This window comes from Pagrus major, chromosome 24 (assembly GCF_040436345.1).
Source record: "Pagrus major chromosome 24, Pma_NU_1.0".
NCBI classification, from domain to species: domain Eukaryota; kingdom Metazoa; phylum Chordata; class Actinopteri; order Spariformes; family Sparidae; genus Pagrus; species Pagrus major.
This window is the reverse complement of record NC_133238.1, coordinates 12722641-12742013: the sequence shown is the minus strand read 5'-3', so window position 1 is coordinate 12742013 and position 19373 is coordinate 12722641. Positions and strand designations below refer to the sequence as shown.

The window sequence follows — 19373 nt, the reverse complement described above, 5'->3', positions numbered from 1 at the left end:
TGTTGGAGTTTCAAAATAAAGCTGCTGACAAATGGTTTGACTTTGGGAATGTTATTAAGGTTGTCAACTGGCTGTGGTCTGGTTAGGTTTAGGCACTAAAAGTACTTAGTTAGTTTAAGTGCTATATCGTAGGCAACTGGACTCGTTTCAGTTTCTTGGAGATGTTCCTTCTCATCCAAGCGGCTTCTTCAGTTCTAACTAACTGGAGGGGAGTTGCAGGCTTTTAAACCCTGTGTGGGAGTGTCCTTACAGAGTAGTGCCTACGATATAGCACACTTCATCAACACTACTTAATTATGTTTAGGCACTAGAAGTCCTTAGTGAGGTTTAGGCACTGAAACAACTTAGTACTAAATAATGCTTTGGGTTAAAATAATAAAAGATATGTAAGTGTAGTCTGAAGGCTGGTATAATTTAGACACCCTTCTGTAGTTACTGATTATCTTCTGTGCACCTGCAGTGGACTTTCCAGTTAATCCTGATACAGAGAATGTTTTACCGTAGTCAAAAATACATTTTCAATACAAATATATTCATGACTTCTTATGGTTTGAACATGAAAAACACACCATTTGTTAACAGCTTTGGTGATAATCCCTCTTTTAAACATTCATGCAAACAAGTGATTTAACTGAAAGAAGACAGAGACGAAAGGAAATAACGAGAGGAAAAGAGCACAAGGGAAAATGGTCGGAGTCTATGATTATTCCCAAATACACAGTATATCTTGCGTTAAAGCTGCTGCTGACATCACAGGCAATTTGCTGTTTCAAAGGAGTAAACATCAAACGAGTGTCCAACTTCCCCAATCCTGACAGCTCTTCTTCGCTGAGATATGAGCCACAAAAAGCTCAGACAAACACAACGTGAAATCCTTTCGTAGCACAAGAAAATGTTCAAAAGGCCCAGGTGGGAGGTTAATGGTGTTATAAGCATTGATGCGCAGCATAATAATGAAACGCGTTCACCCCACTTGCTCCCAACTAGTTATTGTTTATTGTAAGATCAATGAAAATTCATCTGCCGTGATGTGTCGTTTCAAGGCTTAAGCGAGCTGCGAGGGATTACAACGCTCCCCACCGTGTTGGCTCAAAGCCTGAACACAGCATTCACAACAGTGGGGATTAAAGAGGAATACCGCTGAATAACTCGATCACTGATTACACATACAATCAATAGACCATTACAAAAAGATTTGGGAAAATGGATGAAATAAAAAGTAATTGATAAAATAAAGAGTAAAACAACAAAGTTAAGTCCCTGGTGATATTATATGGAAGATTTAGAATGCTTAAATAAAAACACATCAAACAAAGATCCCCAAAAGAGCTTAACATGTTAAAGTATGCCTTTTTCTTAAGCATTTTTTTCCTTTTTATTTAAAATGCTGCATCACAAATACCCCTAAGACTTACTGAAATTCTCCCCTTAAATGTGAAATGTATTGTTGGGTATTGTTTACCTTAGTTCCTGAGTCAGTATCATCCAGTGTTTTCTGGTGCGTATTGGTATGCATGTCTGTAGTTGTAACAGCACATGGCTTACAAGCAGCATTAGCCGCAAACCTTTCCCTGTATTGGCTGCTCCTCTCCGTGACCTGCTTCTTAAATTAGTATCGAGATGCGTGACATCATCAGCATATTGCAAGATGCTGAGTTAAGTGAAGTCCTTTATGTTACGTTATGTGACACTGCATTACATTACCTAGTTACTAAGTTAAGTTCTTTACGTTGCGCTGTTACGCTGCATACATTGCTAAGTTAAGTTCAGTTACTAAGTCAAATAAAGTTTGTTACGTTGAGTTACATTATATTACGTTACGCAGGATTATGATGCATTGCATTACATTGCAATAGAGTGCTTAGTTAAGTTCTTCATGTTACGTTACATTACATTACATTGTGTTGGGTATCCTTTTTTTCAGTTTCAACCAGAATTTTGGTCGGATCTCTGGTTCTGTATTGATTTATATCTGACTCCTGTAAGCATTTTCCTATATGTACTGATTAATCTTAACACTCCTACTGCCGAATAGTTATATCTTAAATATCACTCTTGAGTGATTACTCATTGGAAAACTGCATCTCTAACTCATGCCTGGTTTTAAAGCCCCAATTTGAGTGGTTGAAGAATTATCAGAATAAAATCAGATTATCTGGTAAGTGTAGTAAAACTAGACCTACTGTATGTTTGCAAAAAACACCACCACTATTTATCACAGCTGCCCACCTGCCCAAGACAGTGTTGCAATAAACTTTGACCCCTGTCAGCTGTACTCTCTTTTTTCCTGCCTGACAGTTGTGATTAAGAGTCTGTAAACTGGTCTGAGGTCAGCAGCAACACTGTCAGTGATGGATGCCACAAATGTCAACAACTTCTGGGAGGAACATACTTGTTAGGAGGCATCTCTGGTTCTATTTTGCACAAATTCAAAGGACTTTGTGCCAACCGGTCGGTCAGTTTGTGCATCAGCGATCAAGTCCTTCCACCAAGGTGACCACAGTTATCGCCATGGCAACACCCAATCACAGCATGACACATCATGTTCAACTGGGCCAATTAGGGTGCATGATTGGAAGGCGTGAAATACGATGGGAGCTGTAACTCACCTCGAATATTCTTCTCGGGAATTACTGGTGTGTGTGTGTGTGTGTGTGTGTGTGTGTGTGTGTAGGTATGTGTGTGTGTGTGTGTGTGTGTGTGTGTTACCCTCAGGGTCCAGCAGTCTCTCTATCCCCAGGTGTTGTTCTGCCTTATTAAAGGCGTGTTCCAGTCTGTCGATCGCAGACGTCTTCTTCTCCACTGAGCTCCAATCAAAAAGCTCAGGTCTGCGGAGGCAAAGGAGAAGTCAACAGGGATCATCCACCCTCTGTATCTATATTTTAATTGATACAAATATAGAGGAATAGCCCAAGCATTTATTAGATCATGTCCCTGGTTGATCATTTTGTCTGTTGTTGTGTGTAAATTCTTGAGCATATGTTGAGTAAAAGCCGACAAAGAGCTTCTCTAAAGTAAAAGGGCTGACATTGTAGTAATAAAAAAGTTTTTTATTATATAGCCTATAGATTAATTGTCTAAAAATGAAATACACTGTAATTAACTCTCTTCAGCTGATGCAGTCAGGTTTATTTTTGGAACTACTTCAAGTCAGCAGCCACGTATTCATCTGCCATGCAGTGATAGCTGCGCATGCTCTCCAGTTAAGCACCATCTCAGTAAACAGTGGAAGCAGACCATATTCATGCAAAATCCTATGTTGATTTTGTATGTTATTTGATTCAAACATTTAATCCGTGAGGTCTGCTGTTCGGTAAACACGACGTCGTCAGCGCGGAGCAACAGAGAGATGATCTGCAGGATGATGGCTTTGGTTGTGTGTGATCTCCCACTTTGTATTCATGTAAGGACACTGCTGACAGATGTTCATGGGACTAACCATGATTTAATTCATAATTACATGAGTCCAGTCCTGAGACCCAAACTCTCATGGGTATTCATAAAGGCAGATTAACACGGCATCAGCCACTCATCCATCTATTCATCCTCCTTGTCTTCATTACCCATTTACTGAATCATTTACTTTTTTGTTCATTCACTTGTTCAACTGCACTGGGTGTGTAATAATACAAGATGTTAAGTATAGAGCAGAATATTTTAGTTCAGTTTACCTTTCCTAAACTTCTAACCGTGTCGTATCATCAACATCACAACGTCACCCAACATACTGTTGAGAAAGGCTCGGTTCCAAGGCTCAATTTTTAGTTATTAGCATCACTACACATGTCAATGTTAGCATGCTAGCTTACTTCACTGCTAACTGAGCTAATTAGGTAACGACTAGTGTCATAGTTATATTAAAAGAATACAGTTCGCAGGAATAGCGGTTAAACTGGTGATGTGCTGCCCCCAATTCATTTGGAGTTTTGAGCCAACAGTTGCTTTATTCTTACTTATTGCACTTTTAATCAGGAACAATATTTCAGTAACTGCTTGGACAATTTAAACAATAAAGGAGTGGTTTGGAGGGTTGTTGACATTATCAAATTTAAGAAAAGCGGCCATATTTAAACTCCTATTGGACAGATTTTGATGATTTAGAAGTTTTAGAGGATGCTGAATCAGTTGGATTGGACAGGCACCTTATGCATTTGAAATAACTGAAATTATTTTAACTTGGCAAACAGCAAATAATAGGACGTTTATTAGCACAATGTACATTTTAATTCACAGACCACTGCACTCTGAGGTGACTCACAATGTCTGATAATTTTCTGATAACTGTTGGTATACTTAATAATACCTGTTTCTGAACTCGTGTTCTACCAGTAAATTGAGATTTCAGACAGTTATTATTCATGATTGTTTTGCGTCACAACTGTCAGAAGAGTCCACAATGTTGTCTACAATGAGATTTGTCAACAGTTTTAAAAAATATGAGGGGTGATAACTGAAACGTACTTTGTACAAATGACTCCAGAGAGACTTTATCATAGTAAAAAGATGGCAACCACAAAAATAAAGAACTGAAAGGATCCGACACATTACTGGCAGCAGCACTCGCAGCTCAGCTCATTGGCAGCTTCCTCCATGTCCACGCATTAACTCATTAGCTTTAAATGAAGACTATGTCATTCATCTAGTTGGCTTCCTCTCACAGTGCATCACTAATAGCCAGCTGGGTGCTAGCTGGCAGCACCTGACATATTCATAGTCTCTTTGCCTTTCTCTTTCTATTTCCTTTTTGTTCTTTTTCTAAGTACGTCGTAGTAATGGGCTCATTTTCCACCTCAAAGTATCTCTATTTAATAAAAAGTGTGAACAAGAGCACAATTTAGGCAGCTAAATAAATCCCTGACTGCGTCTCCCTCTGTGCACCTTCGACATTCCCTTGTCTGTTCAGTCCTCCTCTGTGTCTACTGCTTTATTTTCTTTCTATGTCTCTGCAGACACACACACACACTAGACATTTTACTGTACCTGTGGCTGTGGATGAGGGCATTGAAGGCCAATCCATCATTCCAGCTACTGGAGAAGTTAACCACGTTGACCTGAGGACAGAGATAATGGATATTAAAGGGCCAACCTATGAATGCAGGATGACACCCACTATTGAAAGACCATCGCCCCAGCACTGGTTTCCATTTTCATAGGTAGATATTAGATTGAAGACATCTTTTCTCTCTCAAATTGCCAGTCGGAGCTTTTAATACATGGAATGACAGACTACCGAGGCTAAAAATGGGTTTCTAATGTAATACAAAGCAGTATGGAGCTCGGGAAGTACTGCAGAGTCGACTGACTGTTCACTTAACCTCGCCCCCCTGCCGCTTTACCTGTCAAGCTTTCCAATTTGTGGAAAAACAGAAAGTTTACACTGCAAACAGTGGCAGATTACCGTCAAAGTTTGTACAGCGAGTGTTCTATTTTAAACAGAAGTAACCAAAAGAAGAAGAAAGGCCTCTCTAACAAAGATTGTTGATTGTGACGGCTGAAATTGCAAAATTATATGAACAAACCCTGTGATTTGGATGAAAACTAACTGAAAACCTCCCTTTTAATTTCTACAGTCGACTGACCCTCTCAAATGTGGACACAATGGGTACATATTTGACATGCTAAAGGACAGAAGCACCAGTCTGCTCTGATTGGTCAGCTCACACATGCATGAGCCAGCACTGCAAACAACACTACTTGGATGTTGAATTATGTTGAAATTCTGCTTTATTGATCTCATTTTCATCTTCACTCCAAAAAAGAAGTCTTGAAGACTAGCTGATATAATGTGTTTGGCTGGAGTTGCTGCAGTTTAACCTTACAGAAATCCAACAGGACAAAAAGCTGCTAACCTTAGCCTAAATGTTAGCGTAAACATAGCCACACCAATGGTCTAATTTTTTTTTTAGTTTGATACTGGATCAAGTGCACACATTTTTCTAACATAACCAGTAAGCCACAACATAATGTAGTTAGCTCATAGTATGCTACTTGGCAGTGGAAGTAAGATAGTTAGCCAGACTTTTTAAACGACTTTAGCTTCCGCTTTTGTTGGTTTTAGAAAGGTGATAAAAAGGACACCATCCTCATCATGTCATCATGTTATTGTTATGCACTCATGAGTAATATGTAATTCAGGATCAGTTATTCCTAATTGGAAAATGAAGACCTCACTTCAAATTTGTGTACAGGGAGACATTCCAAGCGATTTGGGCAATAGAAGCTATAAAATGTTATCCAAAAGTTGTTGTGAGTGCTCCAACCAATTTAGCTTAGAGATGTCAATACAATAGAGAAGAACCAAAGCCAAAAGAAACCAAATTAAAAAATGGAGAAAAACTAGACTCATCCCAACTGCTGAAATTTTAAGGTTAATTGAAATATTTTTTTCACCCTGACAACATATTTTTTTAGGAGTAAGGCTCAAGTATCTCTGTCTTTTAGTTTCATACTCAGGGCTATAAAAATGATAATCATCTGATGGCAGTAATCCCAGATCTGGATCACCACCAAATCCTAATCCATTATTTCTTGGCTCACAGCCTATCTGTCCAACAAATTTCATGAAAATCTGTTCATGAGGGGTTTGAGATATCCAGTCAGACAGATAGTCAGACAACATAAAAAAATAAAAATAACTTTGGCAGGGGTAAAAGCATTCTCTACCACTAAAAATAAAATGAAGAAAGGCGTCATTTCACTGTTGTACTCATTAGATTTGAACTTTCTGCTTAAAAGGAAAAAGACTCTACATTTAAATTAATAAGACAACGGTTATTTATGATGTCACAGGCCTAGAATTTCCTGAAAACACAGAAGAAACAACTTGAGAAAAGAACTCAAGGAAGAAGTAAAAGGTACAGACCTGAGGATACTGGCGTGTGTTCTGACGAACCCAACTCAGCAGAATCTTCTCACTGTTGGTCTGCTGTAGGCCCGCCATCACATCCTTCATCACATCCTTTACCTGCACACAAAGAGAAAGTATTTGGATGGAATAAATGGTCTGATTCCAACTTACTAAGGGACTACAAATTTGGAGTGTGTCCCGTGGAGGTCTCTAGAGGAAAGTAAATTGGGATCATTAAAAAGAAAAAAGGTTTCATCCTCCAGGACACAAGAACAAGCTTTATCAGTTGCATATTTAGTGTGCAAAGTTGACATTTTGTTCAGAGGGATGATTAAAGGGACATTCTTTTAATCATCCCTCTATCTTCTAGGGAGCATTGTTATCTGTGGCAAATTTAATGGAAATCCAGCTATTGATGTCCTGTGTGCAAAGCTAAAAGTTAGTCTGGAGAGTGCGGTGACAGGAAACCTCATTAATAACGGAAAGGGCTTCACCTCTGGAGAACAAGGCTATGTTCAATTTGTTTCATGAAAATGGACAATTTTAAATTTCTTTTTTTTTCTACAATGCTCAAAGCTCAAGGAGATGACACTTTGATCCAGACTACAATATCTGAGAAACTATTGGATGGACTGAAAAACATGGTCCCCTGAGGATGAATCATGATGTTGTTAAATCTTTCTCTCCTGTGAGATTGCAATCTTGTTTTTGAGTAAAATCTTGCCAACTGTTGGACGGTTTGTCAAGAGATTTGATATGTGTAGGCTTGCTGTGGTAGTCGTTGTTATGTAACAAGAGTAAGGTGAGTTCACCGACACAATTATGGTGAAGGATTGCTGTCAAAACAAAAAGCAAAAGTGCCTAATTGGCAATACTTAATACCCAATTTTTAACAGAAAACCTGATATTGTAATGAGGGAAAAGGAGTTGGGTACCTCACTGAGAAGTTGGAGGTGTGCAGCCTGTCGCCTACATCTTTTCATCTAACAGCTAAACGTCTTTGTCATTACTCTCACAGACTCAATAAAACTACTGCCAGACATATTTCAGATTGATCCGCTGTCAACAAATGCTGAAAATGACCGTTGTTTTGTTCTGTTCTTCTGCGTTTTCAACATCTGTTCCCCAGTTCTGTTTTTATCCTAGTGTCTCATCAGTGTTTTTTTTCTGGATTTGCCCCATCTGCTTCTTCTGTTTTGATTGCCTGCCAGTTATTGTTCTTTGGATTTCAGCTTTATCTTATTAAAGCTCACTTTTTTGTTTTTTTTCCAACTTGCCTCACTTGGTGTCTTGCATTTGGGTCATTTTGCATAAATCCTGACAAAGAGGACACAAGACCAATGGAGGCACTAGATGAGTCAAGTCAGGGGGTTATTAAGATCATTAAGAATCATCTTGTGGGGAATATAATATCGTTAACAACAGTACATTTAATGACAATCATGAGAGTATTCTGCTCTTGACAAAAATATTGATGGTCAGATGGACCTAAATACTATCTGACAATTGGACTATTGGCCTGTCTTGCCAATGTGTGCAAGTATGCAGTGTGTGTGCAAATTTGAGGCCTGCAATCGAGCATACTTTGTTTGTCATTCTGAGGATTTTTAGTGAATTGCAAAGGGACAGCTAGGCTGCAAAATACACGCAAATATGCCTGTTTGAACCCAATATCCACCTAGAAAGGATAAAAAATTCACAGCTAGCTGTTGGCTACTGTTAGCAGTTACCATCAAACACACCCATAACCACTCTCTTTCACCGCACATTCACATTCACACACACACGCAAAAACTCTTTTCAAAGAACTACCCTGACGGACGGAATAACAGATATTGAAATCCATGCTAATACGAAGCCGGGCGATGTAAAATTACCATAAAGAGACCTTTTTAAAAAAAATCTGCTGCTTTCTAGCAAACTTTCGACACGGCCTGTCAGAGGATGCTTTGCATCTCCACACACACATACCTGCGCGCGCGTGCGCGCGCGCGCACACACACACACACACACACGCGCACACACACACACACACACACACACACACACACACACACACACACACACACACACACAGGTACCTCCACATGGCAGCATGCACTCAGTCAAAGGACACTTGTGTACACACACATATCCATGCATAAGCCGGTGTGTGGATGTGGTTGCATCCTCACAGGCTGGAGTTTTTGGCAGTTGTGAGTGACAGTTTTGGAGCACTTGTTCAGGGCTCAGGGGGGAGAGAGAGAGAAAAGAGGGAGATGTTACACTTTTCACTGCCCGGTTGTGCATTGCTTATGCATATCTTACCCTCACCTTTCTATCTGCCGCATATGCACTCTCACACACATATATTGTGTATGTGAGTGCACGAAAAAGGCGAGTTTTTGTTTCCCTCCACTCTTCTTTTTCTCTTTTCCCCAAGAATCTGTGCCCCTACTTTCTTATACCACTCAACTCTCCTCTTCTGCTTCTTTCTCCATGCTTTCTGCACTCCTACACACAAACACACACACACACACACACACACACACACACACACACACACACACACACACACACACACTCATTCATGCAACAAGGCAGGGCAATGAGTGTTAGCAGAGATCTGAGCAAAGGCTGAACAGAGGTCTGAAAGACAAGATGCCAAAAAAAAAAGACTTGTAAGCCTCAACCTAGTCAAAAAAATAGTTAAAACAGCCATTTACACACACACACACACACACACACACACACACACACACACAGTTGCACTCAAAGGTAAAAGAGCAAAAAAAAAAAAAAGCAGGCAAGAGTCATTTATGCTTATACACACTCAAAGGTACACACTAACACACGATGTGCAACTAAACCTATTAATAGAGTTCGGTGTAATTTGGTGCTGAGGTGAATTCCCAGCAAGGACACACACGCACACACACACACACACACACACACACAGGTTTGTTAGCGATTCCTCATAGAATGTGGCCTGCCGGGTAAAAAGGGACTCATTTGGGAGTAGGTCACTGCATGCATTTCCACTTTAATTGGAGGGGCGCTTTGACAAAGACTGCTGTAGACACACACTCACACTCACAATGACACACACACACACTCACACACACACACAGAAGTACTCACAGACTGGCATACGTGCCCACACACAAGCAAGCGATAACCTCCAGGGCGTAGCAGCCTTTGACAGTCTCATTCACACACATTACATACACAAACGCACACATATGCTGCCCACGATCATGCCACACACACACACACACACCTCATTATAGAATTGTGTTTTGCTATTAATCGCGTCATTAAGTCTATGCCAAAACTAGTGTGATTGAGACATTAGCCTCTATCCAACTTAATGAGGAATGAAATACAATTAAAACCTATTTTAATTTAAGCTATTAAAACTTGGCTTCACATGAAGTTGGAGTCCATCCTGACATAGATTTTGAACTTTAAATACAGATTAAGGGGAGAGGTAGCCAACAGAGGAGGGCGGAGGCAGAATGTTTTTCTATAAATTGGCAGAAAGATGAAAGGCAGCGGGGGGGAGAAAAAAAAAAACCAGGAGGGAACGAGACATCATGAAAAAAAAGAACATTAAAGGAAACTCTGGAGCACCTTGCACTGTTTTTGCACTCGCATTAATGTGGCTGCTTGATGTACTTTTCTCCAGAGTTATAGTGTTGGATATCTCACCTGTGCTCGCTCAAGTTTTCTGGTCATAAATAAATAAGAGCAAATATGATGGAGATGGAAAATCAGGAGAATACAAGATTCTTTATCACATTGAAAATACACTCACACATTTACAATATCAATTAAATGATATGGTTGGAGATGATTTTATATAAAAATATTGCAGATTTAAGAGGTATTTGAACCAAAATGTAATATTTTAGGTATATCATTATCTGGGCCTACTCTAGTACTTCACATTAAAAGCATTTAACTGGCGAAACACAAGTTGACTCTTATTTTGAAGTAGGCCAGTCCCAGGAAATGCTAGCAAGTACTTTTATACGGTCTGTGGGAGTAATTAAACAAGAAAGGGGATGTGAGATGAAAAGCTGCAGGAAATTTAGGTCCCCGAACTAAAAGATTTGTTATTAATAAGATATGAAAGCATCAAACGTGCATTTTAGGTAACTGAGTTGTATACACTTTGAAATAACATCTATAAAAAAAGCGATTATGTTGTATGTAAGGTAGTACGTGATGAAAGAAAGAATAACAGCGTCAGAAATCAAGGAGTGAAAATATTCCAGATGTTGTAGTGAATTATTTAAGTATGAAGCCGACAATAAAAAAAAAAGTGGTATTTATTATTAGGATAGAGAGATGAGGTGATTGGAAAGTTACTGGTGAATGAGATAACTTGATTTTTTTTTTTCCAATGGAACATTTTTGTTACCTTGAATGTGTTTTCCTGCCTCACAGGGAAACTTTTCTTTTCTTGTCTTGCAGCATTCTATGATTATTTTTCCTTTTGAGTTCCCTGCAATCCGACTGCTACCTTCACCTTGACAGCTACAATCCATGAAACAGTGCACAATCCAAATATCACAGAGAAAAAGATTCAGACGGACACAGAAGAATAATGTGCAGCATTTTGTTCTCGTGATCTGAAATGAAATTGAGTATTGCAGGAAGCAATACCAACATCCAGCAATAGACAGGAGCGATGTATATAAGCCATCTATGTTGTTACAGATTCAGTTTGTGCGTCACAGACAAAAGGCAATTTCAGCTGGTGTTAAAGTGATGCTTCCTGGTGAGAAAGCTGTGTATTTGATCACCTCGTCATCACGAGCGCAGCCGTTTTACTCATTTTAGCATGTTTATCCTCACTATAAAACTTTGTGCGGCACTCTAAATGGGTTGCATTGAATACAGTGTAATTACACAGTGAGATGGAAACACACAATTTTGAGTTCAGGGACACTGCACACCTCTATTTCCTGTTTTACCAGGGTTTTGTGAGACTCTGTGAATACTCATTAAGGTCAAGGTTGATAGAAAAGCATTCAGTCAGAACAGAAACAGCTTTCTGAAGTACACGGTGAGGCTTTCCTGCAAAAAATAGTCAAACTTAATATAGGAGGTGTTACTAAAATATGAAAACTCGTGTTGCCCATAAACACCAACAGAGACACACACACGCATGTGCACACACACACCTGCCAGTGGAGAATGATGCTCCAGATGAGCCCGAGAATCAGTTTGTGATTCCCATCAACGATGTCTGCCGCTCCGATATTCACCAATTCAACCTGGAGCAGGGACAAGAGACAGGCAGATCTTAATAATAGTTTATTTTACAAAATACAAGCCAGTGCCCTCGCTTCCTCAAGCCCAACCTTTGTTTGAAATGAAGCAGTGTCTTGTATACTTGTTTTACAGGTTTCACACTTCATGTGGACATTTGCAACTATACACCAGGCCTGTTTAGCTTTAGATTTCTCTACATGTTGAAGCTTTGTGCATAGGCCTGATAGTAAAAGTGATAACTGTACTGATGAATTTGTTTTTCTTCTTTTTTACCAAAACTATTTTTGGTATATGCAGATGCGCCTACATAGGCGGGTTAACAATGCGGGTACATCCTCCTCCTCAGCTTAATACTTGTGCATTTGCTCATCTGCAGTCAACCAGAGTGCCTGTCCCTCAACAAAGACGAGGACTACAGCTTAAATAGCAATGGGCCAGGTCCTGGCACACCTGTGTCTTAAAGGGAATGGGAGATGACACTCTGACTGGTTTAATTTATGTTAGGCCCAAAGCACACCACTGAGTAATTAAGAGTCTAAATACAACTCCTTTGCGCCTTGTGCCTTACTTTGCAACCAGATTGCACACCTTTAACCAGCGAAAGGGAGTTGGATATGCCCTAAATTTACTTGTCCTCCTTGGGGGTCCTGGGTCCTTTTATACAAGATATCACTGTAATGATAAATATGTTTTTGTGTCTCATTTTTTCATCTTCTTGTGACCTCCTTATCTTTGGGTCCTTTGGCAGGTCCTGCAACCCAGGCTAGGAAACCACTGCCCTAAGTATTATTTGCTAAACCTTATGGAGGCACATGAATAACTTATCATTGCATTATCTGCAACACAAATGCAGATTTTAAAACCATATTTATACACTTATCTGGACTAAAATAACTCTCTCCTATGTATGGAATAGAGATGATACGTTAGAGGAGAAAACCAGGCAGCGTGAGAGAAAAATGGAGAACAAGCCAGAGGAGAAGCAAGACAATAGAAGAATTGTTGTAAAAGAGCCAGACAAAAAACATGTACACAGAAGAGAGACAATAGCATAAAAAAGATAGAGGTATATGTTTTTCTTAGACAGGAGAGTAAGCACATGGTGAAAGAGACGAGGGTAGAGGTATACGGAAACAATGTTTGAGAGGAGATGGAGAGAAACCTGGAAGGCAGTTTAATTTAAGCACTTGTGTCGCCCAACCGCTGCTTTATTTAATGTTTATTAATGAACCCATATATTTAACTCACACACATAATCACATCAGGATAAAAGGGAAATGTGTATCCGCGTGCACGTGTACTCACATTGTTCTTCTGCAAGATCTGCAGAGCGCGGTTGACATTGTTGAGCGAGTGAACACGCGTGAATCCTCTCTCCAACCTCACCTACACACACACACACACACACACACACACACACACACACACACACACACACACACACACACACACACACACACACACACACACAACACCAGACAGAGGAGATTACTGAGGCATAAACAGACCTTGCTCAGGGGCATCCATGAGCGCTACAAACAGCCACATTACAATAAAAGTGTGCATTTGTGTGTGTGTGTGTGTGTGCCATTACAAGAAGGCGATAGAATCAAACAAAGGACACGGATGATAATGTCTCTTCATGAGATAGAAGTGGGGAGAGACAGGTGGTGGAAAGAGGTAGAGAAAGGATAAAAGAGAAAAACAAAACGGCAAAAGAGGAAGAGAGAGGGAGAGATTCCAGCAAAACAGACAGAGTGGAGGAGGTGAAGAGAGCTGGAGGGGAGACAAGAAAACAAGGTGGGAGTGGAAGTTTGATTAAGACTGTGGGATGTGCCGGTGTTTGTGTGTGGGGACGGACGGATATGTTTAGGTTTTTTTTATCCTGGCACTTTGGCACTTCAGTCCCCGTTATTCTTTCCTCAAGTAATGATTTCAGCATTGAGGTCAGGAAAATGGTTAGTTTAAGGTTAAGCTGAGGTTAATGCAGCGTTTACAGTGTGGGATATGGGACATAAAGCAATGATGTGAAACTTGTGCAATGGTTACAACTTGCCTGTGGGGTAAAACATTGTGTACCGCATATCTCATTTGTTTCCAACTATAGTGCTGTCTCATGTGCACCCCACACCCCCTTTTTAGATAACTCATCCACCCCTTCTACCCCCGGTCATATGCCAAATATCTTCGTTTACCCAGAACCCAGAATCTTGTGATTTTCACTTTCCACCCTCTTCTCTGGTAAATGTGACTTGACCTGGCTGCAGGATCCTGGGTAACAAGGCTGATAACTGAAACTAATTTGAAATAATTATGTGTTCGGTTACAATAAAAGTTAATCAGCCTTTAGCAGTGGCTGTTCAAGGTGCGGAATATGAGATTTAACAGCAGACAGGACTTATTATCAACTAATTATTTCGAAAATTTGTGTTGTTTTTAATACGATTTCATGAATCTTTGCTATTCACGCCTCAGGTAATGGGCCCTTTTGGGGTAGCACTTTGGCAATGTTGGTTTTCAAGTGGTTCCATTATTTATATTGCCTCAGTAGTAGAAAAACACACTGCTAATGTACAAGTAAAACAGAAAATAAAAAATCTCCAGAACGACTATCAGGTCAAACCATGCCTATTGGACTACTGTTTTCCTTAAAGGCAGCTGCCATCTGCACTGGACCTTCTTCTCCTTACTATCCTCTTCTGATGACAGAGAGCAATACTGAGTTAAAAGTCTGGCATGACTCTGGCGTCGGGTTTGTTCTCTCTGTTTGTGGATATGTGTGTGTTTGTGCCTGTTTATACAGTACGCCCCTGTGTTTGTGTGCGTGTATCCATACCAGCTCGTGTCCTGACAGCCCCTCCAGCAGCTCCAGCAGGCGTCGTCCATCACACAGGTCTGAGAACAGATCCTCCACGGGCGGTTTCCTTGTCTAAAACACAGATACGCACGCAATTGTCAATTTATCTGAGGATACTAAAATGAAACATATAATGTGCAACATTCTGCAAGAACAGATTTCTGCAGACTGCGAGTGTGACGGATCATTTTTCTGCAAAGAAACAGCCAAACCTCGAATGAGAGCAACAACTGCAGGTGGTGATATGAGGTCAATTTACTTGTTCCGTGTAAATGTCAAAGGTTCAGTCCTCACACGGGAGACTCTGCTCTTCATTTGCCGAAACCTACGTCAGAGTTGTTGGGAGTATAGTGAGACATCTCTTGAGTAATCACAAAACCAGCCCTGCGTTAAATGTGAAGATAGCAGCTAATACCCAAGAGGTTGCTCTTTATCAGTGCCGATAAGTCTAGGATTACAAGCTCGCAGTTACTTCACATGGAAAATGCTACAGGCTGAATACAGTGGCAATCTTTGCTGAGCCTTCACGGCAGCCAGGAAGGAGGAATTAAGGTGCTTCTTCAGCTAATAAAATATAAATTTACAGTCAAAATGGCAGGGAGCTTCAGTAAAATATATATTTTTTATTTATTTCAGATGTAAGCTTTCGCCAGACTTTCATTACATGGTTACAGTATGACAGAAAGTCAGTCATCAGAATCAGTCATGAGAAGGTTATCAGTTACTAATGTGTCAAACTGAGCCCAGTGAACTAATATAGCCTGCCTTTTTGTTGGTGGAAGGCGCCAAAATGGTACAAAAAGTAGCTCAAATCACCACAATTATCCGCCCAAATCATTTTCTACCCACACAATTACATAAAAAGTAGCCCAACCCAGCCAATCTGGCATCACTGCCCGAGATGACAGATTTAAACAAATGTTACTGAAGAATCACTCTATGCAAAACTTTTATTCTCCCATTATTCCTCACATATATTTTCACCTCAGCAGCCTCCAGGGGGCCGCAGCTCTTAACTTAAATCTGATCAATTACTTCAATTTAACTTGGATATTGCAAATGACCTTCATATGCACACAGCTTATTAGAAGTGTCATAACAGATTTAAGATCAGCTAATCTGGAGTAATTTTTAGGCAACACTTGATTTAGCATGGTAAGCAGCGCAATGATATTATTTGAAAATGGAGAAAAAGCCCACTGAAGTAAGTAATTATGAGAAACTATGAGAGGAATTGGCGAAGACAGGAGAGGGGCAAGGACATAGACACTAACTAAGCAAAGGGAAGACAGGCTTCTTTAAAGAAAAGCTTCTCTTCTTTGTGTTTTTTCCTGCAGCATCACGTACAAATGACATCATGAATCTTTCCTGCATTATTACTGTCCTCGTTACTGTGGCAGAAATCTCTCTTCTTGCATCGATCATGCATTATTACAACAATCCCGCCATGTCCCCCACTCCTGCATCTAAAATGCATTACCGCCAGCAGTGAGACAGAAAAGAACGGAAAAAGAAAATAGTAGAAATGAGCCAGAACTGAAGAAATAAACACAATATAGGAAGAAAAGTGAAAAAAATCACTTTTCTACAATAAAGAAATTCAGTTATCAATCTTCCGAGAAACAACCTCTTCCTATCAGTGTCTCATTTTCTCACATTTCCCTGTCTTCCTCTGCTCTCTCTCTCCCACACACACACTCACTCTCTTATTTTTCTCCCTCTACTTCTTTTTTCCATCCCTCTCTGCCCTCGACCTACGCCTCTCGGCATCATCCTGAGACTCACTGTTATTGAGTCATTCTCCACACCGCGCGTGTGTGTGTGTTGGGAGAAGATGTATTACTTGAATGGCTTGTTGACTGCGCGTGGGCGTAGGTGATAAGTGAAGAAACCACAGATGATCACAGATAAAAGAACGGGGAAACAAGGCCAAAAAGAAGCATATGCACATTTTAATATTACCACACTGGGAAAACAGAACACACATGTAAACAAACAGAGGCTCTTTCTCCTTCCTGCCCACTCACACCTGTTAAAAATCTCTCTCTTGTCCATTTAGCGACGCCCTCCTTCATATTTCCAGCACACTCCAACAATAAAAACAGTTCTTCGGGTGTTCTCTGGGCAGAATTGATGTTCCCGTAATTGCAGCTCTCAGAGGAACCACTTGAACCCTCAGAAACCGGTCTGTACTTATAACTGAGGAATCATCAGAAGTGTGCACACACTGAGACGAGGTTGCCGCTCAAAAGACTCAATCAAGAGTAGATGTTTTATTGATTTTACAGCTAATCAATTCCAAATGGTTTCTTCTGGTCTTGCCATTTTCATGGCTCTAGAAACAAGGCAGAACGCAGCACTTTCTGGTGTCCTTCGATCCAAAGACTCTCAAGTACCATTAAACAAGATGAGCTGGACGGGGAGTTGCACAGAAGAACCTTGACATATGACCTATTATGATAACAATATAACTCAGTGGCATCGACTTCAGTGAAGTCGCAGCACTCTGACACAAGAGGCTGCTTTATGATAACCAATCCAAAGACCCATGGTTGGCACCAATTTCTGCTTTTTAGGACTCTGCTGATAACTGTGGTTGGGTCTGAGCGGAAATGAATAGTAGAACAGGAAATTCTCAAAATAAGGGGAAAATGAGGAGACTGTCCTCCCAAGAATAACATCAGCATTAGTGGTTCAGCAAGTGCCCCTTATGATCAACTGTGGTGTAGCAATCGATGGAGCAGAGGTGGAAGTCAGATGAAGGTGTTACAGAACGAACACAAAGAAGGTAGGTTGAGGTGGATGGATGGGTCAACACAACACTTTTGAGACAGTCCCTAACTTTAATTCATCAGGTTCCTGTCTCGATCGTTGAATCACTGGTGAAAAAGAAGCATTTGTTCAAAAGTGATTAAGAATGAACCTGGCATGATGATTTAACTGGTGCTCCAAAATATTGTGCTGGTGCTCCTAAAATTTTCATAGTTACTAGTGGAAAAGTCAGTCTGGAGCCCTGACTATGTAATCTTTATTTTTATCCCAAAGTCTGTCTGCCTGCAGCACACAGTCCTTGTCACGCTACATGAAACAATCCCCTAAATAACACTGATACAAAAGGAAAAAAAGTCTGAATCTGATGACGACTCAGAGCCAGATCTTCAGTAATACAAAGTACTGTTTTGTATTATTTCTTAACATGTTCAACCTTGATCAGCACTGATGTTGTCTGTTCTTATCAGGCAGAGTTACAGCTCTGAGAAGAAGTGGTGCGACGCTTGTCTAACATTGGGTAAATCAAGTTTAACTGCAAAGAAATTCAGAAGCTGTTCAGATCTGGATAATGTTTTTATATCCATTTCTATATCCTTAGGCTGTACTGTGACATATATTTCTTTGGATCTACAGTTGAAAATGTTTTCTAGGTGCTACACTTGAGGGATTGACTGATTTATACCAAGGTTTTCTTTTCTGTGTTGAGAACAAACCACTGCTGCTGCTGTAGCAAACCCCTGAAACACATTAAATCCCATCAAATAAGGGATGCTTCTATAATTTGTGGCCATGCTGGGATTGTGTTGTGTTTCCAGTGAAAATGACTTAATTAAGTATGCTTTAAAATACCAGCATGAATATTAAAGTTGCTTGATTTTTCACACAATGAAATATATAATGCAAATGGAAGAGTTATTCACAGTTGATTAAAAATTTAAATTGTAGATGCTGGAGCAACCCTCTGGCAATAAATCCTTTTAACAAATATTGCTTTTTTGCTAAAAAAAAAAAAAAATCATCCATAATTTGCTCCTGGAACAAGACAGTACAGAACATCCAATACTTGTATACCAACTGCACAGTGTGTGTTGCATGGTCTGGAATTGGTAAGTTAGAAGTTTTCAGTAACTGGGTGTGTATCAGTCACTGATCAGGGGGAACAAACAGGAAAGTTTTAAAGAGGAACTGTGGTGCAGAAACTGAAGAGTGTTCTTTCATTTTGTGGAGGCATTTCTTCATCAGAAGTCATACATCATAGATATGTTGGGTTTTAGTTTGTTTCTCCATGCACCTCCCATTGACCTTGATACAACTGTCACCACAGACTGGCATCGAAGAAAGATTCAGTGACATGATGATCCTTCCCTCTTCTTTAGGTTCTTTGACAAATTAGTTATTTACATAGTGTTTTTAATGTTTAGTTACGCTACCATTATTTTGAAAAGCACAATTTTGTTGGCTTCTGGCCTGGCTCTCGCATGGTTAAAATCGTACCTCCGTTCTTGGCCCTCTGCTTTTCTCTTTACATATTTATACAAATTTCACTACTACGCTGATGATACTAAGTTGTGTGTGTTTGAGCATGAGGCAGACGATCACACTCAAATAAAATGCTAAAATAGCTAAAATGAAGCC

At 40.0% G+C, this 19373-nt stretch overlaps 1 protein-coding gene across 3 annotated transcripts in view; it reads right to left on the bottom strand.

Moving 5' to 3' along the window:
• dmd (dystrophin) overlaps window positions 1-6964 on the bottom strand; it is a 169539-nt gene extending 162575 nt beyond the window's left edge. For all 3 annotated transcript variants that reach the window (XM_073462661.1, XM_073462659.1, XM_073462660.1), the window contains exons 1-3: window positions 6863-6964; window positions 4981-5051; window positions 2710-2828 (exon numbers count right to left, since the gene is read on the bottom strand). In XM_073462661.1, coding sequence (XP_073318762.1) covers window positions 2710-2828; window positions 4981-5051; window positions 6863-6952 — 280 coding nt within the window. In that variant the 5' untranslated portion in view covers window positions 6953-6964. The remainder of the gene's footprint in view (window positions 1-2709; window positions 2829-4980; window positions 5052-6862) is intronic.
• Between the last annotated feature and the right edge of the window lie 12409 nt (window positions 6965-19373).